The sequence below is a fragment of the Eleutherodactylus coqui genome, chromosome 6 (assembly GCF_035609145.1).
Source record: "Eleutherodactylus coqui strain aEleCoq1 chromosome 6, aEleCoq1.hap1, whole genome shotgun sequence".
Lineage (NCBI taxonomy): Eukaryota > Metazoa > Chordata > Amphibia > Anura > Eleutherodactylidae > Eleutherodactylus > Eleutherodactylus coqui.
Window position 1 is genome coordinate 44,449,628 of NC_089842.1, and position 25,639 is coordinate 44,475,266.

The 25,639-nt window shown below is 42.3% G+C and overlaps 1 protein-coding gene across 1 annotated transcript in view; it reads right to left on the reverse strand.

Annotated features, from left to right (window-relative positions):
* Window positions 1-860: 860 nt before the first annotated feature.
* Window positions 861-25,639, reverse strand: part of LRRC38 (leucine rich repeat containing 38) — a 55,088-nt gene continuing 30,309 nt past the window's right edge. The window contains exon 2 of the mRNA XM_066572679.1: window positions 861-1,217. Coding sequence (XP_066428776.1) covers window positions 976-1,217 — 242 coding nt within the window. The 3' untranslated portion in view covers window positions 861-975. The remainder of the gene's footprint in view (window positions 1,218-25,639) is intronic.

The following is a 25,639-nucleotide window of genomic DNA, read 5'->3' on the forward strand; positions in this document are numbered from 1 at the left end:
ATACCAAGGTCTCCTGTGGAGTGTTTAATGGTAAGACAATGGAGGAGAATAATATCTTTCCCCCAAGAGGAAGAAATCTCTATAGTGTCAACTCCCCATGCCTTGTCCTAAACATCGTATGCCAGGAGGTGTTTTAGGACATAACTCAGGTATGATCTAATTAGAGACACCTATCTGTGGACACGTCTGTTTCGGTTTTTTGGACCTTATCAGCACAAAGCAGGGTTCTTCTGGTTAGCCAAGTCAGTTGGCGTTTAACACTGAAGTATAGTTTCTTCCAGAGGAATTAAAGGGAACATTCACCTTAAAATGTTGTATTAAATGTCACAAAGACATATCAGAAATTGCATCTTCCCAAATCGGAAGAGGCTTATGACGCTCTGTAAAGTGTTTGGAAACCTGTGGAGCTAGTTGGAAATTTTTGTCACAGAAGCCACTAGTGTTGAGCAAACCGAACTAGTAGAACACTGATTTGAGTCAAACTTTGCAAAAAGTTTAGTTTGACAAGAACTCAAACTGAGCTTTTACCAAGGTTCTACTCAAAACAGGGTTATACTAGTTCAATTTGCTTAACACTAGTTTTGAACATTAGTATATAACACTGTCTAAGAGCCATAAAAACCAGGTAGAACTCCCTAGAATATTATCCTTGGCTTTTATGGTGAACTTTCATTCTATTCAAACTAATTTGGACTGAACCAAACCTTTTGCAACAGCTCGGTGAACCGGCCAAACCAAACTTTACAAAAGTTCGCTCATCAATGGAAACCGCCATCAGAGTTCAGAAAACAAAATAAGCGTTCTATGTATTTGAGGAGGAGTTACCTTTAGAGTATACCTCCCAGGTAAACAGTTTTGTCCTTCCTTTATGAAGTGAAGACAATTCATCATCCAATACAACCAATGGGTCATTTAAGATGTATGTGGTCCAACAAGGTGTTGCCCAAGTGGTTAAGATACAGCATAGCAAGGTTCTCAGTCATCGTCCTCATCCTCATCTTCATCTTTACTTGGGGCACATCTATGGAAACAGTGCACAGTGGTAGCCAGGAAGAAACTCGAAAAAATGGCAGCAATGGATACAGCAACTCCAGAAAATATAATGATTAAAAAATCTGTCAATGATAAGGTGAACTTGCATTCGCTGAAGCTGATGTCTGACAGCTCATGAAGGAAGACTTTCCTCTCCTCTAATGAGCACTGAATTTCTTCTACACCTATGTAGAGTGGAGAAAGAAGAGGGAAATGTTAGATTACCTTTACGCAGACGTAGTCCTTGATAAAGGGATTGTCCAGGATTAGAAAAAGGATCTGTTTTTTTGGAGGAACAGCCCTACTTTGTCAATTGGTGGTCTGTGGAATTGCAGTTAAGCCCCATGTATAGTGGGTCTGGAAAATCTTCAGAATCCTTCATTTTTTTTTACATTTTGTTATGTTGCGGCCTTGTGCAAATTAAAATAAAAATGTAAGTGTTTCCCTATTTTTCTGCACTCAATACCCCATAATGACAAAGTGAAAACAGAATGTTAGAAATTTTGCAAAAGATTTTGCATTGACATAAGTATTAAAGGGGTTGTCTCATGAAAGCAAGTGGGGGTATACACTTCTGTATGGCCATATTAATGCACTTTGTAATATACATCGTGCATTAATTATGAGCCATACAAAAGTTATTCACTTACCTGTTCCGTTGCTGGCGTCCTCGTCTCCATGGATCCGTCTAAAATCGCCTCTTCTGGCGATTTTAGACGCGCTTGCGCTGTGCGGTCTTCTGCCTTCTGAATGGGGCCGCTCGTGCCGGAGAGCTGCTCCTTGTAGCTCCGCCCCGTCACGTGTGCTGATTCCAGCCAATCAGGAGGCTGGAATCGGCAATGGACCTCACAGTGAAGATCCCGGCAGCCATCTTACTAAGGTAAGTAAGAAGAAGGAAGAAGTCGCCGCAGCGCGGGGATTCGGGTAGTTACTACCCAGTTTTTTTTTTTAACACATGCATCGGGTTTGTCTCGCGCCGAACGGGGGGCCTATTGAATAAAAAAAAACCCGTTTCGGCGTGAGACAACCCCTTTTAGACTCTTTGTTATGACAGATACAATTTTGCTTTGGGGGGGCCTTCCATTTTTCTTGATCATCTTTGAGATGTTTCTGCACTTTAAATAGAGTCCACCTGCAGTAAATTCAGTTGATTGGACATAATTTTCAAAGACATCCCCCTGTCTATATAAGATCTCACAGCTCACAATGCATATTAGAGACAAAACCAAGCCATGAGGAGAAAAGAACTGCCTGTGGAGCTCAGATACAGGATTGGGTGGCGGCACAGATACGGAGAAGACTGCAAAACAATTCTGTTGCACTGAAAGTTCTTAAGAGCAAAGTGGCTTGCATAATTCTTGTAGAAACTTGGAACAATCAAGACTTTTCCTAATGCTGGTCGACTATCAAAATAAGCAATCAGGTAGATGGGCCTTGGTAAGAGGGGTGACCAGAACCCTATGGTCACTCTGGCTGAGCTCCAAAGATCTAGTGTGCAGATGGAAGAAAATTCCAGCAGGTCAACCATCAATACAGCACCCCACCAGAGTAGCGAGAAAGAAGTCTCTCATCAGTAAAAGACACATGAAAGCCAACCTGGAGTTTTCCGAAAAGCATCTAAAGGATGCTCAGACTATGAGGAACAAGATTCTCTGGTTTGCTGAAACCAAGATTGAATGTTTAGCCTCAATTCTAAACATTATGATTGTAGGAAACCAGGCACTGCTTATCACCTACCCAATACCCATCCCTATAGTGAAGCATATCCAATGATCTTATCTGTTATCGATAATTAGTTTTTTGCTTGAGAAAGCAGCATTTGGTGCTCCGTAACGCGTTGCACCCCTTCTTACTGTCAAATACATTTATACTGTTTGACTTCAGCACAGAGGTGTCCGTACTGATTACAAAAGTTTTACTCTTATTGTAGTCCTACCTGTGTCTATTTAGGCGGTGTCATTTGGTGTTTGCGTAGGTTTGCGTCCCTGAGCGCAGCAGCTTCTTTCTTTCTTCTCCATTAGTTACAGTGAAGCATGGTGGTGGCAGATCATGTTGTGGGTGTTTTTTAGCGGCTGGGATTGGGAAACTGGTCAGAATTGATGAAAAATTAAATGAAGCAAAGCACAGAGAACTCCTGAAACTTCTGAGAACTAATGAAAACCTGATCCAGAATGCAAGGAACCCCAGAGTAGGTAGAAGGTCCACCTTCTTAAAAAGACAACGACCATACGGAAAAAGCCAAGACAACACAGGAGTGGCTAATGGACAACTTTGTGAATGTCCTTGAGAAGCCCAGCCAGAGCCCTGACTTGAACCCAATTGAACATCCCTGGAAAGACATGAAAATAGCTGTCCACAAATGGCCCCCATCCAACCTGACAGAGCTTGAGAAGATTTGCAAAGAAGAATAGCAGAAAATCCCTAAATTCAGGTGAGTCAACCTTGTGGCATCATACCCAAGAAGATAGGAAGCTGTAATCGCTGCCACAGGTGCTCTAACAAAGTGCTGATTACAGGGTGTGAATACTTATGTCAATGCAAAATGTTTATTTTTAATTTTTACAAAAATCTACACAGATTTAAAGCATTCTGCTTTCACTTTGTCATTATGGGGTATTGAGTGCAGAATGAGGAGGAAAAACTTTATTTTTTTTCAGTTTGAACACGGCCTCAACATAACAAAATGCAAAAAAGTGAAAGCGTCTGAAGACTTTCTAGACCAGTGTTTCTCAACTCCAGTCCTCAGGACCCCCCAACAGGTCATGTATTCTGGATCTCCCAGTATTGCACAGGTGATGTAATTATTGTTGGTGCCTCAGACATTGCCACAGGTGTTCGTACTATAGGATGTCCTGAAAACATGACCTGTTGGGGGGTCCTGAGGATTGGAGTTGAGAAACACTGTTCTAGACCCACCATAAGTGAATGAGGTTAAGCTGCCCACATCAGATGTAGTCCTTGAAAGGTGTGGTGCTGTTCCTGGAAAAACACTGTTCTTCTAATTTTGGACATCCCTTTAGTTTTAAGCTGATTAGAGGATGTCATATTACCACCATGTGTGACCCTTTACTTCTCAATTGGATAGGCCCCCAAGTCTTTGGGATTTCTGGTAATATCTGTGACTCAACACTTTGTGTCCTAACAGAACCAGTCAATTATAGATTGTTCTGAATTTCTCCAGAGTAGAGGTACTGGTACAAGAAGAGGATATATATGAGTGGCTGCTGACATGTAAGTTTCCTGTAGAACAGGGCAAGACCATGACGAAGACAGGCTGGTTGAATTGAAAGGGCACTGTGGCTGGCACATGTTAGCTGCATCACTGGCTCTTATAACCCACGTATAAATAAGAATTGAACAATGGGTAGACATGGAATAGCAAACTTCTCACCTCCCCCATACATTTAGAAATTCTCTCGCTGTGGGCGCATGATGTACAGTACTGTGCAAAAGTTTTAGGCGAGTGTGGGAAAAATGTTTTCAAAAAGGAAAGCGTTAATAGTTTATTTTTGTCGATTAACAACATGCAAAGTGAGTGATCAAAAGACAAATCTAAATCAAATCAATATTTGGTGTGACCACCTCCGGCCAGACTTCTCCAAATAGTAGATGGGTGTACCTGTTTTTTGCCAATTCTGATCTGATGGCATTCCTGGACATCTTCTGTATTTCGAAGGGAAATAACCATAATGTATCTTTTATCTGCTACACTAAGTTTCCTTGGCTGACCACTGCTTCAACATTATTTGTGCTTCTTCAGAAGAGCTTAAACAGAACATCTTGAAACCCCAGTTGGCTTTGAAATCTTTTCCTGGGAGTGACCTTACCAATGCAGAATAACTACCTTGTATCTTGTTGCTGTTCTCAGTCTTGCCATGGTGTATGACCTGTGCCATGAAACTGTCTTCCACAACCTCCCTTTTGTAGGAGAGTTTGGCTGTCCCCCCCCCCCCCCCCAGTTTTGAGCCTCCTACACAGCTGTTTCTGTTTCAGTTGATGATAGTATTTCAACCTACATATGAAAATGATGATTGTTGTCACCAGTTTGGTATAATTGCTTAATCATACACCTCATTGTAATCTTACAAAATCCCTGATTTTGTGCAAGTATACCTTGAAGAATTGATGCTGTTTTTAAGGTAAAGGGGGTCACATCAAATATTGATTTAATTCAGATTTCTCTGTTGTTCATTCACTTTGCATTTTGTTAATTGACAAAAATAAACTATTAACCCTTCTATTTTTGAAAGCGTTCTTACTTTGCAGCATTTTTTTTACATTTGCCTAAAACTTTTGCACAGTATTGTAAATAATCAAGTCATTCTTTAATTGGGTGTGCAATAGGATGGTAGATATTCAGTGATGGGACTAGGATGTGGTTTAATAGCTTTGCTTCCAATATGTATGTGGCATTTTAAGAAATCAGTACTATGCAACCATTCTATATTGTATTACTCCTTGTTGTAGCATCAGTTGTATCTACAGTCATTCATTCATTCATTATGGACTTAACTCCATGGTAATACTTTGATTGCTAGCTCTCTTTTATATGAACTTTTGCTTTCGTTAGTAGTTGCAATTAAGTATCATGTGGGACATTTTACAAGGTTATTATGTTCTGCAGCACAACCTTACATAAAAATGTTATACAACATTTCCTTTCATCGCTAGAGGTCACTTGACAGCTTATAGTTAGGAATGTGTATGGAAAGAAGATTGCATTGCTTCAGTAAGGCTCAGTTCACATCCATCACAGAGGCTCCATACCAATCCCTTAATTTCTTACAGAACAAATAACTGTATTCACCTTGGTGGAACTCAGCAGACATCATTATGAGTCTATGGGGTCTGGCGGGCGTCACCGCTATCCAAAATATGTTGGATTCGTCAGAGTATTGTGGTTTCCGTTACAAATGAAGCCACAACGTAGACCTGAAGAAAGGCTTAAATACAGAACTGGAAATCTTGACTTTTAGACCCTTACATGCGCTCTATGCAAATGAAAGTTGTAAGAGGTTACAGCTTTGTACCTGAAAAATATCACAGGTGGGGGTGTAGCGGTGCAGGATATGATGCAGCAGATGGAGTAACCAAGATGTACAATACCTATTTAAGAACGCAGAGGTAAAAGTGAACAATAGCATGATAAAGATTAAGGAATTGAACTATCACCTTCATGTACCTAGGTGCGCTCTACTGCTGAAGGTGCCTTCACTCTTGAGAGAAAAAAATGTTTTTGCGAGAAAAAGCAGCATTGACGTTCAAAAATCAGGGCTCAAGCGATGGACATTTGGCAACCCTCCAATTTCCCCCAGGTCAGTCTCTGACTCCTACAGCAAACCTGCTGGCTAACTATTTTGAACACTAATAGTGCGTACACTTAAAGTCTCAGTAGAGGCTTCACTTACATGCAGGGGTCACAGCTTCAGCTAACCTCAGGGATCCCACGGTATTGTCTGAGGGGTTGGGAATGCTCCTCTAAGTTCACTTGCCAGTGCCAGTTCATGTGGGTGCAATTTTTGATGCCTTTCTCCATTCCATCTCAATGTTGACATTAATCCCATAGGGTAAGTCTCTTACAAAATCATATGAGGTTATCGATCTGCGTATAGTACAGGTGATTACAGACCTAAGAGTCAGTTCAATGTACTATAGCCCCTGAAAGGACAACCGACTCATTGGTGAAAGCAAGTGTGCCCAGCACAAGAATGGCCACTGACGACTGGGTGGCCCAGCTGAGTACCAACGCATTGAAGAAGAGAGAGTCTCCATCCATGCCCTGACCAAACATGACAATGGCTGCAGGCCAAGCCAGGCCAAGTGAAGAGACTTTTTGAAAAAAATACCCTGCCATTTAAGTACAAATGGAGCAGCGACTTGGAGTGAACCTGTGTGTGTGTGACATAGCTGGCATTGTGGTATCATCTCTAAAGAGTGCTGTGCTGTCCACCTGTGTGTGAGCGAGGTAAGAGACAGCTAAAGGAGAACAAGCCAGAACACCGCCCTTGTGTTAAGGAGGTCCCTCACTGGACTAAAGGCCTGAAGACTGTATCCTTTTAGGTGGTGAGCCCTGTTTAAGAGATTGCTATGCGGTGGGTGCTAGGTCCACATGTTAACGTGTTATGGTTTTGGCACTGTTTTAAAAGGGCCACTCGAGCTATTTTTAAAATTTATTATGCCACTATGCCCTTAGCATATATAAATGGGCTAGTTATACCTTGGTTAGTTATTCCTTTTTATCTGACATTCCTGGCCTCAACATTCCTCAGATGGTCATGTGATCTGAACTCTGACCAGCTAAGATTTACTTGGGGTTATGCTATCTGAAACAAAATATCTGAGCATCTAGATGGTGCCTGATGAGCATCAGACAGAGGGCTGCACTGCATGGAAGTGACATCAATCAGGTTAGGGGACAGGGATGGAAACATGTGTTTTTTGCCCGAGTGACCCTTTAAGTATTATGCTGTCCTATGGAGCGAACTGTAAATATTGTGTTTTTACTAAAGTTTTGTTTCTGCTGCACAAACTTTGTCTTGCCTCCATTTGTCCATTGCTGTGACATCATTCTTCACCTGCTTATTACATGCTGCCTATATAACACAGGGTGAGAGAACACAAGATACATTCCTGATTAATACTGTGAAGAGGAATTAAGGGACAGGGGATTGTGTGACTTGGTGCCGCTTCTATAGTGCTTCATGATCCTTTAATGACTATTTATATATTTAAGCAAAGAAACGTGAGGAAAGTGTAATACGCCCGCCCTGGGGTTACTGTCCTCTCTTCTCCTGTGACATGTTCTCTGGAATTCAATAAGAGTTCAGCAGTGTATTTTTCAATCCTGAATCTCCTTAAAGACAGTAGGATAGCCATAGGGGTTGCACCAGGCCACAAAGCCAGGAGAATCCATGGGCCCCCGCAACACTTTAGCGCTGGATCCTTGGCTGCTACATCAATGGATTTCTTTTGCTGGGGAACATATTTTTTTCTAACTAAAGAAACCCAATGTCGCAGCTAATAAACACTTGTGAAGGGCTGTTGAGTAGAACAGGGGTTCGGAACACGCAATATCTTGTAAAATGGAGTGGCGGTCAAATATGTTCAGTGCTGCTCCATGATACTTTATGAGGGTGAGTTGCAGAGAGATAGAGAAGGTATTCTGCTCTTCTCTCTGCACAGTGTCTTGAAAAATCATAACAGCAGTCTCCACCCACCAATTTAGGGACAACTGACAAATATAGAGCCTGCAAAGGAGAAAACTGGTGTTAAAAGTATCATTCAAGTCATGTAATGTCCAGAAATAGTGCTAATCTTCATGTACAGATACATGGCAGCTTGTTCTGAAAAGTAAGCTGAAACAATAGATACGTTTTAAGGGTGCCTATGTATGCTGCGGATGAACCGCTATAACTACATATGGAGCACCGGTAACTGCGAGGAGGCACCTAGACTTATTAAACACTATTTCACTGACTAGACTATTAAAATCTAACTTTTATTGATAGTTTATTAAAAATGTGTGCGGGGAGAGTAACTTTCCCTGCACACGTTTTTAATAAACTATCAATAAAAGTTAGATTTTAATAGTCTAGTCAGTGACAGGTTCTTTAGTTCTACTGTCCCTCCCCGGAGTACTTAGGCCTGACCCCGCCTGGCAGCGCACAGTGGTAAAATAACAGAAATGGTGGAAACTATTTAATTTTTAATGTTCACGTTATGCCAGTGCCTCTTAGAGTTGTGAAACAGATTAATCAAATAAAGAGTCAATAATCCAATCATTGGTTGAACCAGAGGCACACAGTTTACTTAACATTGATACCATTGGTTTTCTCAGTACAGGCTGCAACAGTCTTAGGTAACAACAGATCTGAACCATCTTTCCCATTAGTCGCCAACAACCTTCTGCTTGCTAACACTGCATCCCATCAACTTAATTGCCATCAGTCTCAGTTATCTGATGGTAGATCCTTAAAAGAGGGCTTTTAGTGTGGCCGGGCAACAAACAGACATTCTTTTGTTCCTAGTTCCTAGACCCTCTTGTTGTGAATCTAATGAGCAATCCAGACACTCACTCCTGCCTGACTTGAACTCCAACTGGAAGACATGAAGTCAGTCCCGTCGCACCTTTCTATGGTTAAGTAGGGTAGTATGTAACATACTCCGACGACTTCTCCTCCAAGGTTCCACAAACCCTTCATCCCAGAAGGGATCTCAACCCGATTCCCATTTGGGATGGGTTTCTCTAGCTCTTTCAGGGATTTTGCAGCATCGGGGCCTGAGCCTCCTACACATGTCCTCCTTTCCTGACTACATCTCATCTTCTCTCTCTCTCCTTCTTTCCCCTCCCCCTTTTCCTTCCTACAACCACAAGCAGGTTAGGGTGACAGGAACACAGACACAATACAGGTTGGAGGCACAAACACTAAACACATAGACAGCATACAAGTGGGAGACACGCAAGAGTTGTGGGGTCCCTACTCTACTTTGGGACACTACATTACCGCATCTTCTACCTGACAATCTTCTCCTGCAGCCCCCCTGGATCACCTCACCTCCAGCCAGCCGATTCTTCTTCTTCTTTTGGTGACAAAGCGTCCATTCTCTGCAGTCTCCTTCCTGCAGGGCAATGTATACTACATCACTAGTTCACAGCCTAGCAAGGAGTGCTGAGCTATTGCAGAGACTGCGCATGCACGCTGTCTCTCTGCAAAAGTATATGAACTCTTGCGGCGAGACAGTGCACATGACCTGCCAGAAGAAGAATGTGGAGAAAGAACGCCACATAACCAGAAGAAGAGGATCCGGACGGCTAGACGTGAAATGACCAATGGACTGGAAAAGATCAGTGAGAAGATATGGTAAGAATACGGCCTGGGGAGGAATAGGTAAGTATTGATTTTTTTTTTCAAATGACGAAACCCCTTTAAAAACCTCTTATTTTTTAATTTCTATGCTTGTTCTCTGTTTTCCAAGGCACTGCAGACTAGAGGATTAGCAAATCAGTAAACTGACAGGTTATTTCTCAGATCCTCCATTAGCCATGTTATGAACATGCATTTACTGCTTTTCCACTGAGCTATTATAGAAGGCTGTACAACAGCACTGGGGGATGGTGAAGGAGATGAGGATGACAGAGAGCAAAGAAAGCCACTATTACAGAGCGCTGTAATTCACTCTGGGTGAATTTTCTACTCTTATCAGCAATGAGGGGGAATGACCAGCTGCTATTCAGAGAAAGAATGAGATAGATGAAGATAGCTGTGCAGTTTTGAGTGGGTGTGGTTATGTTACACAGCCTCTGAAAGAGGAGAGGGGAGGGGGAGCTGGGCTTGTTCATGACAGAGACCAACCTATCAGTTCTCTGAGCTAGAAATTTGAATGTATCGGGCTTTCTGAATGCATGGGAAGGAAAAACCTCATGCAAAAAAGCAGACAAATGCATCTTTTTGCTTTGCAGGGAATTAGTAAGATGTGTCTATCGACTTTTTCCTGCACAAAAGTTTCCATAGCCTTTAAGTCCATATGCAGCCCCAGCAATGTCAGGTGATTTGCATGCAACTAGCACAGACCTCCACAGCATGTATGGTCATCTTAACAATCCAGTAGTAATTAACAGCCACGAACTTCATTAGCTCAGGCCTTACATTCAATTAAATAGTAAGACGTTGGTCTTAAAGTGCTTGTCTGAGTAGAAAGTGCTTTTTTATTTAAATGGCGGGGCATGCTATAAAATAAAAAAAAGATAGGTACTTACCTCTCCCCTCCATTGAGAATCTCCCACTGTCAGAGATGGCCAGAAGTCAGGTGACCGCTGCAGTATCCCTTTCAGTAATCCTAGTATCATGGTGCCCAGGATGTTGAGAACTGATGCCAGGAGAATGGGAGATAATACTATGGACTCTGATTGGCTACAGCTGTTAGCTACAGCTGTAGCTAACAGCAGGAGGTTCACTGATGCAGCCCTACTGCTTCCCAAGGGGAGTGGAGAGGTAAGTGTATATTCTTTTGCTATTTTATACCATGTACAGCCATTAACCCCTTAACTACCAGCCCATAGTCTTTTTACGTCCTGCCCAAGTGGGCTTTATCCTCTGAGGACGTAAAAACATGTGTCCTGCAGAGAATAAAGCCCCATGGGCACTGGACGTGACAGCTCCATGCTGTCGGTGCCCACAGGTAGCCGACAGCATGGAGCTGTCATCCCAGGCTGCGGGGACCCCCCCGATTGGCGCTATCCAATGGATAAAGTGAAAAAAAGTTTTTAAAAAGTTAAAGATTCAGCTGCCCTGATGGATCAGATCCATCAGGGCAGCTGAAATTACTCACCTGCCTTCTCCGGGGTCTTCTGCGGTGACGGAGTCTTCCCGGACCCGCCGCCGCTCTTTTGCGCATGCGCGCCAGACGATGACATCACACGCATGTGCAGAAGCCCGGGAGCCCCCGGCAGATTCAAAATCTCCTGGCTCCTGGCTTCTGAAGGTAGCTGGGAACCAGGAGATGTTACTGGGGAAAGCAGTGAGCGGTCCCCGGCCCCGTGATCGCCGTTATACAATAGATAATGGTGATCACGTAAAAATTTTTAAAAAATTGAAGTTTCATCTCCCCTCACCGATGCGATCGGTGAGAGGAGATGAAACTTTTTACCAGAGGCCTCCGTATTTGAAGCCCGACGCAATCCTCCTCCATGAACTTACCCGGATTCTGCACATGCGACCACCGGCAAAATGCCGGACACATGCGCAAGTGTCGGGGAGCCCAGGAAATTTAAAATTTCCTTGCTCTCGGCGACCAACGGTCGGCGAGAGCCTGGAGCAGTGACCTGTGGCCTCGTTGAGCGGTCCCCGGTCACGTAATAAAAAATTAGCGATCTAACATAGGTTGGTCTCACATGACCGGATAGGAATTACTGATTCCTCATGCTTCTGATCCGCGGTAATACGCAGATCAATCGCATGGGATTATACAATTCCACTCACATTAGTGAGAATTGTGTAATCCACTCGCAGAAAAGAGAACGCAGCAGGTTCTATTTTACTCCGGATATCCGCAACGTAGAGCCCATTGTGCTCTATAGTCGTGGATATACCCGCTGCCCATACGCAACTACGTTGTGTACGGGCTGCGGGTTCTGCGTCATCGATAAGCGACGGTGCGGGAAATACAAACAAAAAAAAAATTGTACTGCGAATGACTGCCTGTGTGAGTAGGCAGTTATGCGCAGTACATTACGCGGCCGTACGCAGGGTCACAGCCGTGCTCACAGCCGGGATCCGCTGCGGGTCTCCACAAGCGGATTCCACCTACGGCTGCGTGAGCCCGGCGTTATTCAGGCCACTACCTGTAATACGTATTTTACAAGAAGCCCCAGGAACGCTCACCTTCATGCAGTTCCAGGAGCAGCTTGTTGAGCGCCTTATGTGCGAGACCACCGCACCTCGGCAAGCTTACGAAGACTCACGGAACGCTACTTTTTACACTCCATACCCGTCACTGAGGTCAAGAAATGACCCCCAAAAAGCATGAGAGGAGGGGGGATACCTGTTTTATTGCCCCATGTGCCCATTCCAACCACGCCTCGTAATTACCCCTGTCTTCTGAAATACCACACAGTTCACATTATTACTTTTATCTAAGATTTGGGGAATGCCGAAAAGGGCGCGGAGTGTGTGTGGGGAGGGGGGGATATTTTTAGGGAGTCAATTTTTATTCCGTACAAATGAGCAATGGGGCCTGGAATTTATTCAGTTGTGCCCTGCAATGCAACGGGTGTTCCCTCTATTAGAGGCCCTTCCATGGGCCCTGTAAGTAGATTAGGGCCACAATGGGTATGTTTCTGCACTCAGGACAAATGGGGGTATCCATTTTGGGGTGAACATCTTCATTCCTATGTACGCTGTACAAAAAAAACCTGTTTTTAAATTGAAGAAAATTGCCAAAAAATTGAAAATCGTAATTTTTTCCTTCTGCTTTGATAAGATTCAGTCAAATACTGTGGGGTCAAAATATGCAGTATACCCCTAGATGAATTTGCTAAGGGGTCTAGTTTTCAAAATGGGGTCAATTGAGGGGGTTCCTTATCATTTTGGCCGCCCAATGGCTCTATAAGTGGGCGATGAGGCCTGGAATTTATTCAGTTGTACCCTGAAATCCAACGGGTGTTCCTTTCATTATAGGCCTAGCCATGTGTCCTGTAAGTAGATTAGGGCCACAATGGGTATGTTTCTGAACTCAGGACAAACGGGGGTATCCATTTTGGGGTGAACATCTTCATTCCTATGTACGGTGTACAAAAAAAACCTGTTTTTAAATTGAAAAAATTGCCAAAAAATTGAAAATCGTAATTTTTTCCTTCTGCTTTGATAAGATTCAGTCAAATACTGTGGGGTCAAAATACACAGTATAACCCTAGATTAATTTGTTTAGGGATTTAGTTTTCAAAATGTGGTCATTTGAGGAGGTTCCTTATAGTTTTGGCCGCTCAATAGCTCTATAATTGGGCGATGGGACCTGGAATTTATTCAGTTGTACCCTGAAATCCAACGGGTGTTCTTTTTATTACAGGCCTAGCCATGTGTCCTGTAAGTAGATTAGGGCCACAATGGCTATGTTTCTGAACACAGAACAAACAGGGGTATCCATTTTGGGGTGAAAGTCTTCATTTATATGTGTGCTGTACAAAAAAAACTGTTTTTAAATTGACGCAATTGCCCAAAAAATGAAAATCGTAATTTTTTTCCTACTGCTTTGCTTAGATCTATTCAAAAATTGTACAGTTAAAATACACAGTACACCACTAGATGAACGCTTTAAGGGGTCTAGTTTTCAAAATGAGGTCATTTGTAGGGGTTCTCTATTGTTTTGGGCGCTCAAGAGCTCTACAAGTGTGCTATGGGGCATAAAAGGCCTTCAAGCAAAATTTATGTTCTAAAAGCCACCGACTGCTCCTTTCATTTTGGGCCCTGTTGTGCATCCAGACATAAGATTAGGGCCACAATGGGTATATTTCTGAAAACAGCACAAACAGGGGTATTAATTTTGGGGTGCAAGTCTTCATTCACATGTGTGCTGTACAAAAGAAGCTGTTTTTAAAGTGACAGAATTGCCAAAAAAATGAAATCACAATTTTTTCCTTTTGCTGTGCTTGAACTCATTAAAAACTGTGGCATCAAAATAGGTAGTACACCCCTAGATAAATTCGTTAAGGGGTCTAGTTTTCAAAATGGGGTCATTTGTGGGGGTTCTCTATTGTTTTGGGCGCTCAAGAACTTTACAAGTGTGCTATGGGGCCTAAAAGGTCTTCAAGCAAAATCTATGTTCTGAAAACCACCGATTACTTCTTTCATTTTCGGACCCGTTGTGCATGCGGACATAAGACTAGGGCTACAATGGGTATATTTCTGAAAACAGCACAAACAGAGGTATCCACTTTGGGGTGCAAGTCTTCATTTATATGTGTGCTGTACAAAAAAAAGCTGTTTTTAAAATGACAGAATTGCCAAAAAAACGAAAATCACAATTTCTTCTGTTTGCTTTGCTTGAATTCATTCAAAAACTGTGGGGTCAAAATAGGTAGTACACACCTATATAAATTTGTTAAGGGGTCTAGTTTTCAAAATGGGGTCATTTGTGGGGGTTTTCTATGGTTTTGGGCGCTCAAGAGCTCTACAAGTGTGCTATGGGGCATAAAACGCCTTCAAGCAAAATTTCTGTTCTGAAAGACACTGACTACTCCTTTCATTTTGGGCCCCGTTGTGCACTCAGATATAAGATTAGGGCCACATTGGGTATATTTTTGAACACAGGACAAACAGGGGGATCTATTTTGGGGTGTAAATCCTCGTTGTCATGTAAACTATAGAAAAAAAAATATGTCTTTAAAATTACATATTTGCAAAAATATGAAATTTTACTTTTTCTACTCTAAATTGAATTAATTCCTGAAAAAAAAAACTGTGGGGTCAAAATACTCCTGACACCCCTCAGTGAATACATTAAGGGGTGTAGTTTTTAAAATAGGGTAATTTGTGGGGGTATCTATTATTCTGACACCTATGAGCCTTTGCTATCTTGGCTTGGTGCAGGAAAATAAAGTGTTCCTTAAAATGCTGAAAAGTAATGTTAAATTTGTACATCTCCCAAATGGTTAAAAAAACATAAAAGTTTTTCAAATGTGCATTCAGAATAAAGTAAATAGATGGAAATATATATCTTAGCAAAAGTTTGTACAGTATGTTTGCACATATTTGATATATTACAATTGAAAATGTGAAAAAAAGATGATTTTTCACAATTTTCCCAATATTGGTACTTTTAATAAATATACACAAATTATATCGGATTATTTTCACCACCTAAATGAAGTACAACATGTGGCGAAAAAACAATTTCAGAATCACTTGGATATGCAAAACCTTTACGGAGCTATTCTATGTTAAAGTACACATGTCAGATTTCCAAAATTTGGCCTGGTCATTAAGGCGCAAACAGGCTTGGTCACTAAGAAAAAAATGTTAGCACTTGAAAGAGTAACTAAATTTTCAGATGACTATTCAGAATAAGCTGTCATGTGTACATAAGGAATACGCCTATTTCTGGCTATTATATGACTTATAGCCTGTATTTTTACCAATTCTCTCAGGACTGAAGAAAGGAGCTGCTGCTGTGTTTTATAGACTTTGCAGAGAACTGCAGATTCTGCTCTCTAACTGTCTGTAATACACAAATAAATACATATCATCACATAGGAGTGTACAGCAGAGATAGAGATAAGCATAAATTAATTCTGCCATACAGCATAAAATATATGATAATTTTTTTCTTTGGGTTGGTACGATTACGACAATATCAAAATTACATATTTTTTTTAGGATTTTCCACTTCCCTTTTCTGGAAATGTTTTTTTTTTTTTGCATCGCTGCAGTATTGTAACTTTTTTCCCATTGATGGAGATCTGTGACGGCCTATTTTTTGGTGACTAGCTGTTGTTTTTATTGGTACCATATTGAGGTACATATGGCTTTTTTGATCACTTTTATTGCGCTTTTTTAGGAAATGAAATGAGCAAAATAAGCACTTTGGCTCTGTCTTTTAGTTAGTTTTTTTTTTTGTACAGTTTGTGCCATGCAGGATAAATAGTGTGTTTCATTTATTGTACAGGTCACTATGAATATTATGATACTAAATATGTGGGTTTTTAACCATGTTTTATTTTTTTCCCCACTATTCTATTTTACATTTTTTATGTCCTTGTAGGGGAATTGAACCAGAAAATCTATGATTGCTATGACAATGCATTACAGTACATGTGAACTGCAATGCCTTATTGCTTACAATAATGATCACAGGCCGTGGCAGGTCCAAGCGTAATTGTTTAGCCTTCCAGTTGCTATCACAATCCATTGGTTCTCCCCGATTACATAGCGCAATCCAAATTGTTTACATGTAAGGAGATAGCAGCAGGGATTGGTGTTCTCACTGATCCCTGCTGTTGCAGAGTTAGACCAGCTGTCAATCATAGCCGACTCTCATTGCAGTATGGCGCTGCCTCAATTATGAGCCTGTGCCATCCATGGGATGAACGTTTATGGCCTGTTGTGTTAAGTACCACCATGTAAATTTACATCCTGTGGAGGTAAGGGGTTCCCCAGTTGCAAACTATTGATGTCATATCCTCAGGATATGTAATCCATAGTAGATCAGCTGGGGTCTGCCACCCAAGATGCTCTCTGAACAGCTTGGCTGATGTGCTTATGCACTGAACTGATTTCTGCAGGAAGCTAACTGCTCCATTCTCACTGCCATGGCCAAGTTTGGAATTGCAGGCAATTTTTGCATTGCAGTGAATAGGAGCTTGGCTTATAATACCAAGTCAGGCCACTGCAGTGAGGACGGAGCTGTCTGCTTCCTGCAGAAATTATCACAGTGGCGAGCACTCCAGCCCATTAAACAGCTGATCAGCAGGGATCTCGGGCGGCAGACCCCCAATCATTTACTATGACCTTTCCTCCTTTATGTTCCCATTCACTAAGCGCAAGTATAAAGCTTGAAAATTGTACAATTATGAGAAATCGAAACACAGTAGATAATTATATTGCCATATTGTGCTAATTAATTTCTTATGTCTTCTTAGTGGTCAGGGTGTGATCAGCACATAACAAGGCTGATCTGGTCTACAGGGGTCTGAGAAATCGAGGTGACAATCCATGTAGCAGCTCTAATGCGGTCGTATTGGTTGTCATCCAGCTCGGAGCAGATACTGTAGGACTAACAAGTAGAACGATTTCACAGGAGGGTATGACTCAATGACTTACATTTAAAAGGGTATATTATATCGACTTGCAGGAAACGGGACACCGCATATAATTACAGCAGGTGATAAGATTTTCTACTTCCTCACATGTCTACTTATAATTGTAAAGGGGAATGTGAGAAATGTGGGCTCCTCTTGACCTGGATTGTATTTTCTAGTTGCTCCCAGGTGACTGATTTCTTAGAAATCCTGGACAGGTCGTTAGTATAAATGTGTCTAGTTTATGGATTTTATGATTTTGTATTTCCTAGAACGCCCGGAGCAGTGGTTAAGAGCACCGATGGCCATAACATACACTGCAGACCTGAGCCTGAATGTGGATTTTGACAGATGTTTTTTTATTACTTGATATAAAAAATTATTATTTTTCATTATTGAGATTGCCAAAGGAGCACAGCTTGAGGAAAACAATGACTTCTCTTGTCCACTATAGTCACTACTGCTTGTTGTGCAGGTGACGTTATAATGTTGCAAATTCAGGATATGATGCAGCAGAAGTTACAACAAATTAGCAATGTTTACTTAACCCGTTTAGGACCAGCCACAGTAAATTTACAGCGCCTGGTCCTGGGCTTAGAGCACCGCGGATAGTAAAATTACGGCGGTGCTTTAAGTCTCCTGCAATCAATGAGAGGCAGGAACAGGTTATCAGCTGTTAGTGACAGCTGATAACCCTTTCTGCCTTCTGCTTCCCCGATACACAGTGCTCAATGAGCACTGTGTGGGGAAAGTGAAAGTAACATGCACTTTCACTACTGGAGCCTGGGGGTGAGGGGGGGGGGGGTCATGTGACCTCCCGGGCAGAGGCGTAACTTGAAGCCTCTGGGCTCCAATGCAAAATCTGTAACAGGGCCCCCAACTATAATGCTTTAGTCATAGTACTGGGCTCCCTATAGAGAAGAACTGAGGCCTTATGGGCCCCCTAAGGCTCCTGGGCCCGGGTGCAACTGCATCCTCTGCATCCCCTATAGTTACGCCCCTGCTCCCGGAACTCCTTGCTACTGCAGAGCTGGAGGGTCAAACTAGACCCCGGCAACTCTGCAAGTGACTAATGTCACTATAAGGGTTGCTTTCCCCTGTAGCTTGGGCTCCTATAGATGCCCTAGCTACAGTGGGAAAGTGTCAAATAAAGAAAAAAAAAGTGAATGTCCCCCAGAGGTCTTACATGACATCATGGGGGGACATAGATAGAAAAAAACATAATTACATAAAGAAGTAAAATAAAATTACAGAAAACCACAATATATACATAAGAAAGAAAATAACACAAAGCAGACGCCAACAAAAAACGTCGCCGTATGCGCCCTTTTATTGGGACTCCAAAGTACTGAAGCGCTGCACCCACTCGGGTATTGCCTTCACTCCTATTGAAACGAATGCAGCGCTGATCGTGCATGCTTGGTCAGTGCTCCATTCTGAGTGACGTCTCTGCAAGGGGATAAGCGACCCTTGCAGTGATAGGAGAGCAGGACATGGAAGTCCCGTTATTCAGAACAGTGGTGAGACCCCCACCAAACAGCAAGTTGTCCTCTATTCTGTTGATAGGGAATAACATGTTATTCTGGTACAATCCCTTTAAGAAACAGTATAGTGCAAACGAATAGTGGAATAATAATGAGTAAGCTATGTAACTTCTACTGTAGATTTACCTAATGCTGACTACAGCTAATTAAACCCTAGAATTATTATCTTAGGCACAATAGGGAACAGCAATACTTGGTACTTAACACCATAATAGCAACACCAGCAAAACAGTATCAATTATGCTGGGACCAAATCAATCCAATAGAACAGAAATATAGGTCACATAACTTAATACACAATGCGTCTATAAAACTCAACATTGCACTTCTCCCAAGGCAGCAAATCTGTATCACAATTAAATAAAACTCCAGTATCAGTGTCTTAGTGTTTTCAGGCTTAATTCTTATTATTTTAATTCGAGTCTGGATCTCAGTCCATACTCAAGTATTCGAGCCCAGAATTTGTAACAGGTGTCCAAATGCCCACTACTACCTTTGTCCCTGATTGCAGCAGGCCTGCTGGTTAACTTGCTTACCTCCTATGGTGTGCACACCTAATGGCTTTTACTGAGACCGGCCTCACTTACAGTTCCCCACTGCCCCAGGTTAGTCCAGGGTCAGGAGGAAATCTCCACCACTGTTTCCTAAGATCTCTGTCACAGTGCTGATACCCCACTGGGTTGGGGATGTAGCAAGGTCTCCTCTCTCTTGGGTGGTTCCAGACAGCAGGTCCTCTCTTAAGTCGAGAGTCTGCTGCTTCTCCTCAGTTGCTCCCTGCAGTCTTCAATAGGTCTCTTCTTTCATACAATATACTTCTGTTGTGGGTCAGGAGGAGTAAAGTTTCTCCTTGAGGGGAGAACCTAGAAAGTGTGAGGAAACTTATAAGGCCATCCATGCTCTTCTGGGAATTGTATGCAAATGGAAAAATTGTTCAATGACTCTACAGCACCACTTATTAGAAGGTAGCAATTTTCCAAGTCAATGTCTGACCTTTTCACAGGCCTTGTAACAATGACTGGGAATATAAGCCAAAGTTAGAGTCTTCTCCAGAAGGAAAAGATACCTATGTACAGACAAACAGTTTCAGAGTTTTTGCCCCCCATTAGAGTAAAGGAGGTTGCTGGCTGGGTGAGAGGCCTATGATGTAGGTCAGGAAGGGAACAGTTTCTCCTTAGGAAGAGCTCCTAGAAGGTATGAGAAGACTTATAAGACCATGCATACTGCTCTGGAAAATGCATGCAAATGGAAAATTGATTGTTCGATGGATGAATTGCTGTTAAGAAATGCTGGTCATCCTGTCTTGAGATGGTGGGTTGTGATGGCAAAGACCAACACCAGACGGGAGGAGAGGCATTTTTATTTTCGCCATGGTACTCTCTCTGATCTTTGTATGTGACTACTTATGGAGTTGTCCAGGAAAAAAAAAGGGTCTGCAATTTTTCCTGAAACAGTGATACACGTACCGGTGGGACTGACACCATTAGTATGCCTTATCTATGTGCAAGAATAATACTAAGCAGCCACTCCACTCAATATGTGGCAGAAGCATGAGTGTTTCTTCATCCGTATATTGCACATGTGCAATTCTCCTTCATATAGCAATTGCCTATCTGCATGTGGTTGGGAAGTGGTGTATACCTGCTCTTGTACCTTTGTATCAGTAGGTATGGCCGCCTTATGTAATTTTTGAATTGATGTATTTTTTCTGTGATTTGTTAAATTGCAGCAATGATAGTAAACTAGTAAGTTGAGAGTAGCCTAAGGATCATGCCACTCTCACTGACTATAGGAGAGGAGGCAAAAAGTGCTGGATCACCCTGTCCTGAGATGGTAATGCCATAGACCAGGGGAGCACAACCTTTTCTGATCTGAGGGCCACCTTGCCATACTGAACCACTTCCAAGGGCTGCAAGGGTATTCCCATCTGAGACATTTATGGTGTATCCTAAGTATATGCTATAATCAATCGACATAAGTTCCTCTTCAGGGAGTCACATCTGTTGGGAGAAGGAGGTTCACCTTTCTTGCCAATCAGCACACCAGAGAGGAGGAGACAATGTGCAACAGGCGACAAGTGGGAAGAGGCCTGCACTCTCTGCGCGGTTTCTTAGATGTGGTTGAGGAGCCGTGTCACAGTGGCAATGAGTACAGCAAGCTCTTGTGCACCGTTGAAGGTAAATAACAGGATCTGGACAACTAATGGAATTTGGGGATCCTGACGCTAGTGCCTGGATTAATAGTGCTTGGTAGCGAAATAAGACTTACACACGTATGTAGGTAAATGACAGGCACACCAATTACTTGCAGACCCGTGGTTGTCTGTATTAATATTAAGCTCCAGAAATTGCATATACAACTTGCATATATACTGTTTAATACTTTACACACAGATAAACAAACTTTGAGGAGGCACCATCTTAGCTCAAGTTATATAGAGAGAACTGACAAGAAATACCCCTTATAAACCCCACTAACAGTTTTGCCATTTCTAAAACACTGTGCTAAAGTTTTCTTTAGTACTCACAAACTTCTATGAAGATTCTCTACTTCTTGTCATCCAGTAGAAAGCAGAGCTGGCTTAAATGGACACCAGGTTTGGAAAAACAAACACTCTCTCTCTCAGCATCGGAGAAATTTATGAGCAGCTACACACACTGTTTCTTGAAAGGTTAAATAACGTGTCTCTAATTTCAGCAGGACAGAGGAGAAGGAAGAAGCTGGTTCTTCACATGGCTATTGGCTTCCTCCGTGTCCATCTCAGCTCCTCTCCCCTCCGAGTGACCTCTTCACTGTCTCACTCCATACTCCTTACGTATTGCACTTCTCTTCCATCTTCTAACACTGTTATCAATTTCTAAGTGCACAATACAAAATAAACTGGAACCCCCACCTTTTCCCTCAATCTAGGGGCTTGTCACAGCTTAACTGATTTACAACAGTGCCTAAATAACCTTAACTCTTTAGTTTCCTGACTTTTCTTATTAAACAAAGTCCAGCATAACTACCCTTTGTTAAATGAACTGGTAATTAGAACAGTTGCTGTTAACTTGCAGGTAAAATACTTTTATTCCATAGTGCCAGTCCAGGTCACCACAAATGCATGTGCCTCTCTCCATTGTAGATGATGAATGTTGAGGTAACGGCCGGCATTTTATAAATCCTATAAACCACAATATAGAGAGCTGAATGAAGATACAATGCCTCTAACTCATAAACTCATTTCTGGAGTGCCAAACAGGTCAAGAAATGTAACTTGATTTGACCACACAGTGCACCCTTAGTGCTTGTCCTAATATGTAGGAGACTAGACATGACTACACAGTGCACCCTTAATACTAGTCCTTATATATAGGGGACCCAAACATGGCTACACAGTGCATCCTTAGTACTTTTCCGTATATATATATATAGTGGAGCCAGACATGACTACACAGCGCACCCTTAGTACTTGTCCTAATATATAGAGGACCCAGATATAGCTACATAATGCACCCTTACTACTTGGCCTAATATATAGGAGGAACCAGGCATGACTACACAGGGCACCCTTGGTACTTGTCCTAATATATAGGGGACCTAGACATGACTACACAGTGCACCTTTAGTACTTGTCCTAATATATAGGGGGCCCAGACATAACTACACAGTGCACCCTTAGTACTTGTCCTAATATATAGAAGACCCAGACATGACTACACAGTGCACCATTAGTACTTGTCCTAATATATATAGGGGACCCAGACATGGCTACACAGTGCAGCCTTAGTACTTGTCCTAATATATAGGGGACCTAGATAAGACTACACAGTGCACCATTAGTACTTGTCCTAATATATAGGGGATCCAGACATGGCTACACAAGCACCCTTGTCCTAATATATAGGCACCATTTTTGCCATGGTGCTCCCCCTGATCTTTATATATGACTACATACAGAGTTTTCCAGGGTTAGAAAAAAGTGTCTCCAATTCTTCCTGAAACCGTGCCAGATCTTTTCATGGTCTGTGTCTGGTATTGCAATTCGGTCCATTCACATGGATGAGGATGAGCTACAATACAAGGCACAGCCAAAGGATGGAAAAAACTAGGCCCATTATCCTAATCTTGTACAGACCCTTTAAGTGCCTGGACTGTGTAGGGTCTGCCTAGTGATAGATATCCTATAATATTACACATTCTCACAATATAATGGCTGCAGCGACGTATTATGTACAGTACAAGAATGCATGCTGCTGGTGTGAGAACAGCTGTATAATTAAATAAAGGAAGTCAAAGTTCCTTGAGATGTGACAGAATAGTCATGTTCAGTATCAATAATTCACCAGTCTGGCCTGTATTCCCTGCAGCAATCTCCGCACCTGTAATTCTCACCAAAGCCTCTTGTTTGTTCCCTGGAAGAGCCCACGTGTCCATGTAGCTCTACTTGGGGCTCATTTACAAAACCTTGAAGGTTACAGTACTCTGCAAATGTTTTAGGCAGGTGACAAAAATATTGACGGTAAGACTTACTTCAAAACTAGAAGTGCCAATACCTTATTTTTCTGAATTAACAAAAAATAAAGTGAATGAGCAAAAAAGAACTCTAAATCACGTCAATATTTGGTGTGACCGCCCTTCACAACAACATCAATTCTTCTAGGTACACTTGCACAAAGTTTTGAAGAAACTAAGCAGGGAGGTTGTTCCAAACATCTCGGAGAGCTAACCCCAGATCTTCTGCGGATGTCTGCTCCCTCAAATCCTTCTGTCTCTTCATGTAATCCCAGACAGACTGGATGATGATGAGATTAGGACTCTGTGGGGGTCATATCACCACTTTCAGGACTCCCTGTTCTTCTTTACACTGCAGATAGTTATTAATGACATTGGCTGGATGTTTTGGGTTGTTGTTCTGCTGCAGAATACATTTGGAGCCAATCAGACGCCTCCGTGATAGTATTACATGATGGATAAATATCTGCTTTTAGTTCTCAGTATTGAGGACACCATTAATCCTGACAAAATTCGCAACTACATTTAATGAAATGCAGCCCCAAACTTGCAGGAGCCCTCCACCATGCTTCACTGCTGCCTGCAGACACTCATTATTGTACTGCTCTCCACCATGCTTCACTGTTGCCTACAGACACTCATTATTGTACTGCTCTCCACCATGCTTCACTGCTGCCTACAGACACTCAATATTGTACCGCTCTCCACCATGCTTCACTGCTACCTGCAGACATTCATTATTGTACCGCTCTCCACTGTGCTTCACTGCTGCCTGCAGACGCTCATTATTGTACCACTCTTCACGATGCTTCACTGCTGCCTGCAGACACTCATTATTGTACTGCTCTCCACCATGCTTTACTGCTGCCTGCAGACACTCATTATTGTACCGCTCTCCACCATGCTTCACTGCTGCCTGCTGACACTCATTATTGTACCGCTCTCCAGCTCTTCGCCGAACTGCCTTCTGTTACAGCCAAATATTTCAAGCATTAATCTGGAGCACCTACTGCCATTTTTCTGACTCCAGTTCCTATGCTTTTGAGCATAGTTGAGTTGCTTGGCCTTGTTTCTATATATATGTATAACAACTTTGTGTCTTGTTGCTGTGCTCAGTCTTGTCAGGATGTATCACCCGTGACCTTAAACTGTCTTCCACAACCTCACCTTTGTAGCAGAATTTGGCTGTTGCTCACCCAGTTTTAAGCCTCCTACACAGCTGTTTCAGTTATTGACCGTGTTTCAACCTACATATAAAAATGATTATCATTACAGTAAACCCTTGAGTAGCATGGCTCTTAAGTAACACTGTTTTCAACTGAAGTCGATGTGTCAGGGCAGCAACGGTCCCTCAAATAAAGTTGCATTCCTCAGATAAGGGCGCCGACCGCTTCATGACCCCGGGCGCTGCTCAGTGAGCCGCCGCGCAGCTGATGCCGGTCACTTCCTGCTTCTACTGTATCAGCGTGCTCCTACTCCTCCCCTTCCCTCTCCACAATGCACAGTGCCGGCTGAACATTGCTGTATCTGCCTGCCTCCTGACACAGTACAGCAGCTGAATCCCCAAAGTGCCGGCTGAATGCTGCCTGCCTCCTGAATCCCCACTGTACTGCAAAATGTAAGTACTGTACAGATGAGTATAGTACAGTAAAGAAACGTTTGCAAATAAATACTGCAGTCCTATGTCAAAGCACAGATAACACAGTGATACATACTGCTAATGATGTCCCCGCAGTCCTATGTCAAAGCACAGATAAAACAGTGATACGTACTACTATAATGATGTCCCTGCAGTCCTATGTCAAAGCACTGTATGCTAAATGTCCAAAAACCTGTTAAATGTTAATTTATACTTTTCAGTTGTGTTTTATATTCATTCAGTATTGTTATTGTTATTGGTATTAAAGACCAGAGTTATTCTCTATTAAATGGGGTTTGGTGTGTTTTTTGGAACGTCTAGAACCAATTAATTGGGTTTACATTAATTCCTATGGAAATAATGTCCTCAACTAACAATGATTTCTACTAAGGTCCATTGCTTCCGGACGGATTAATGACGTTAGTTAAGCTTCTACTGTACTTGTTTGGTATAATTGGTCAAGCATACACCTGATTATAACCCTACAGACTCACTGACTTTGTACAAGTGTACCTACCATGTTTCCCCGAAAAGAAGACCCTGTCTTATATAAATTTTTGCCCCAAAAGAGGCAGGGGGTCTTATTTTCGGCGGGTGTCTTCAGCGCCGACAGAGCATCTCTTGCTGGTAACGGAGCTTGAA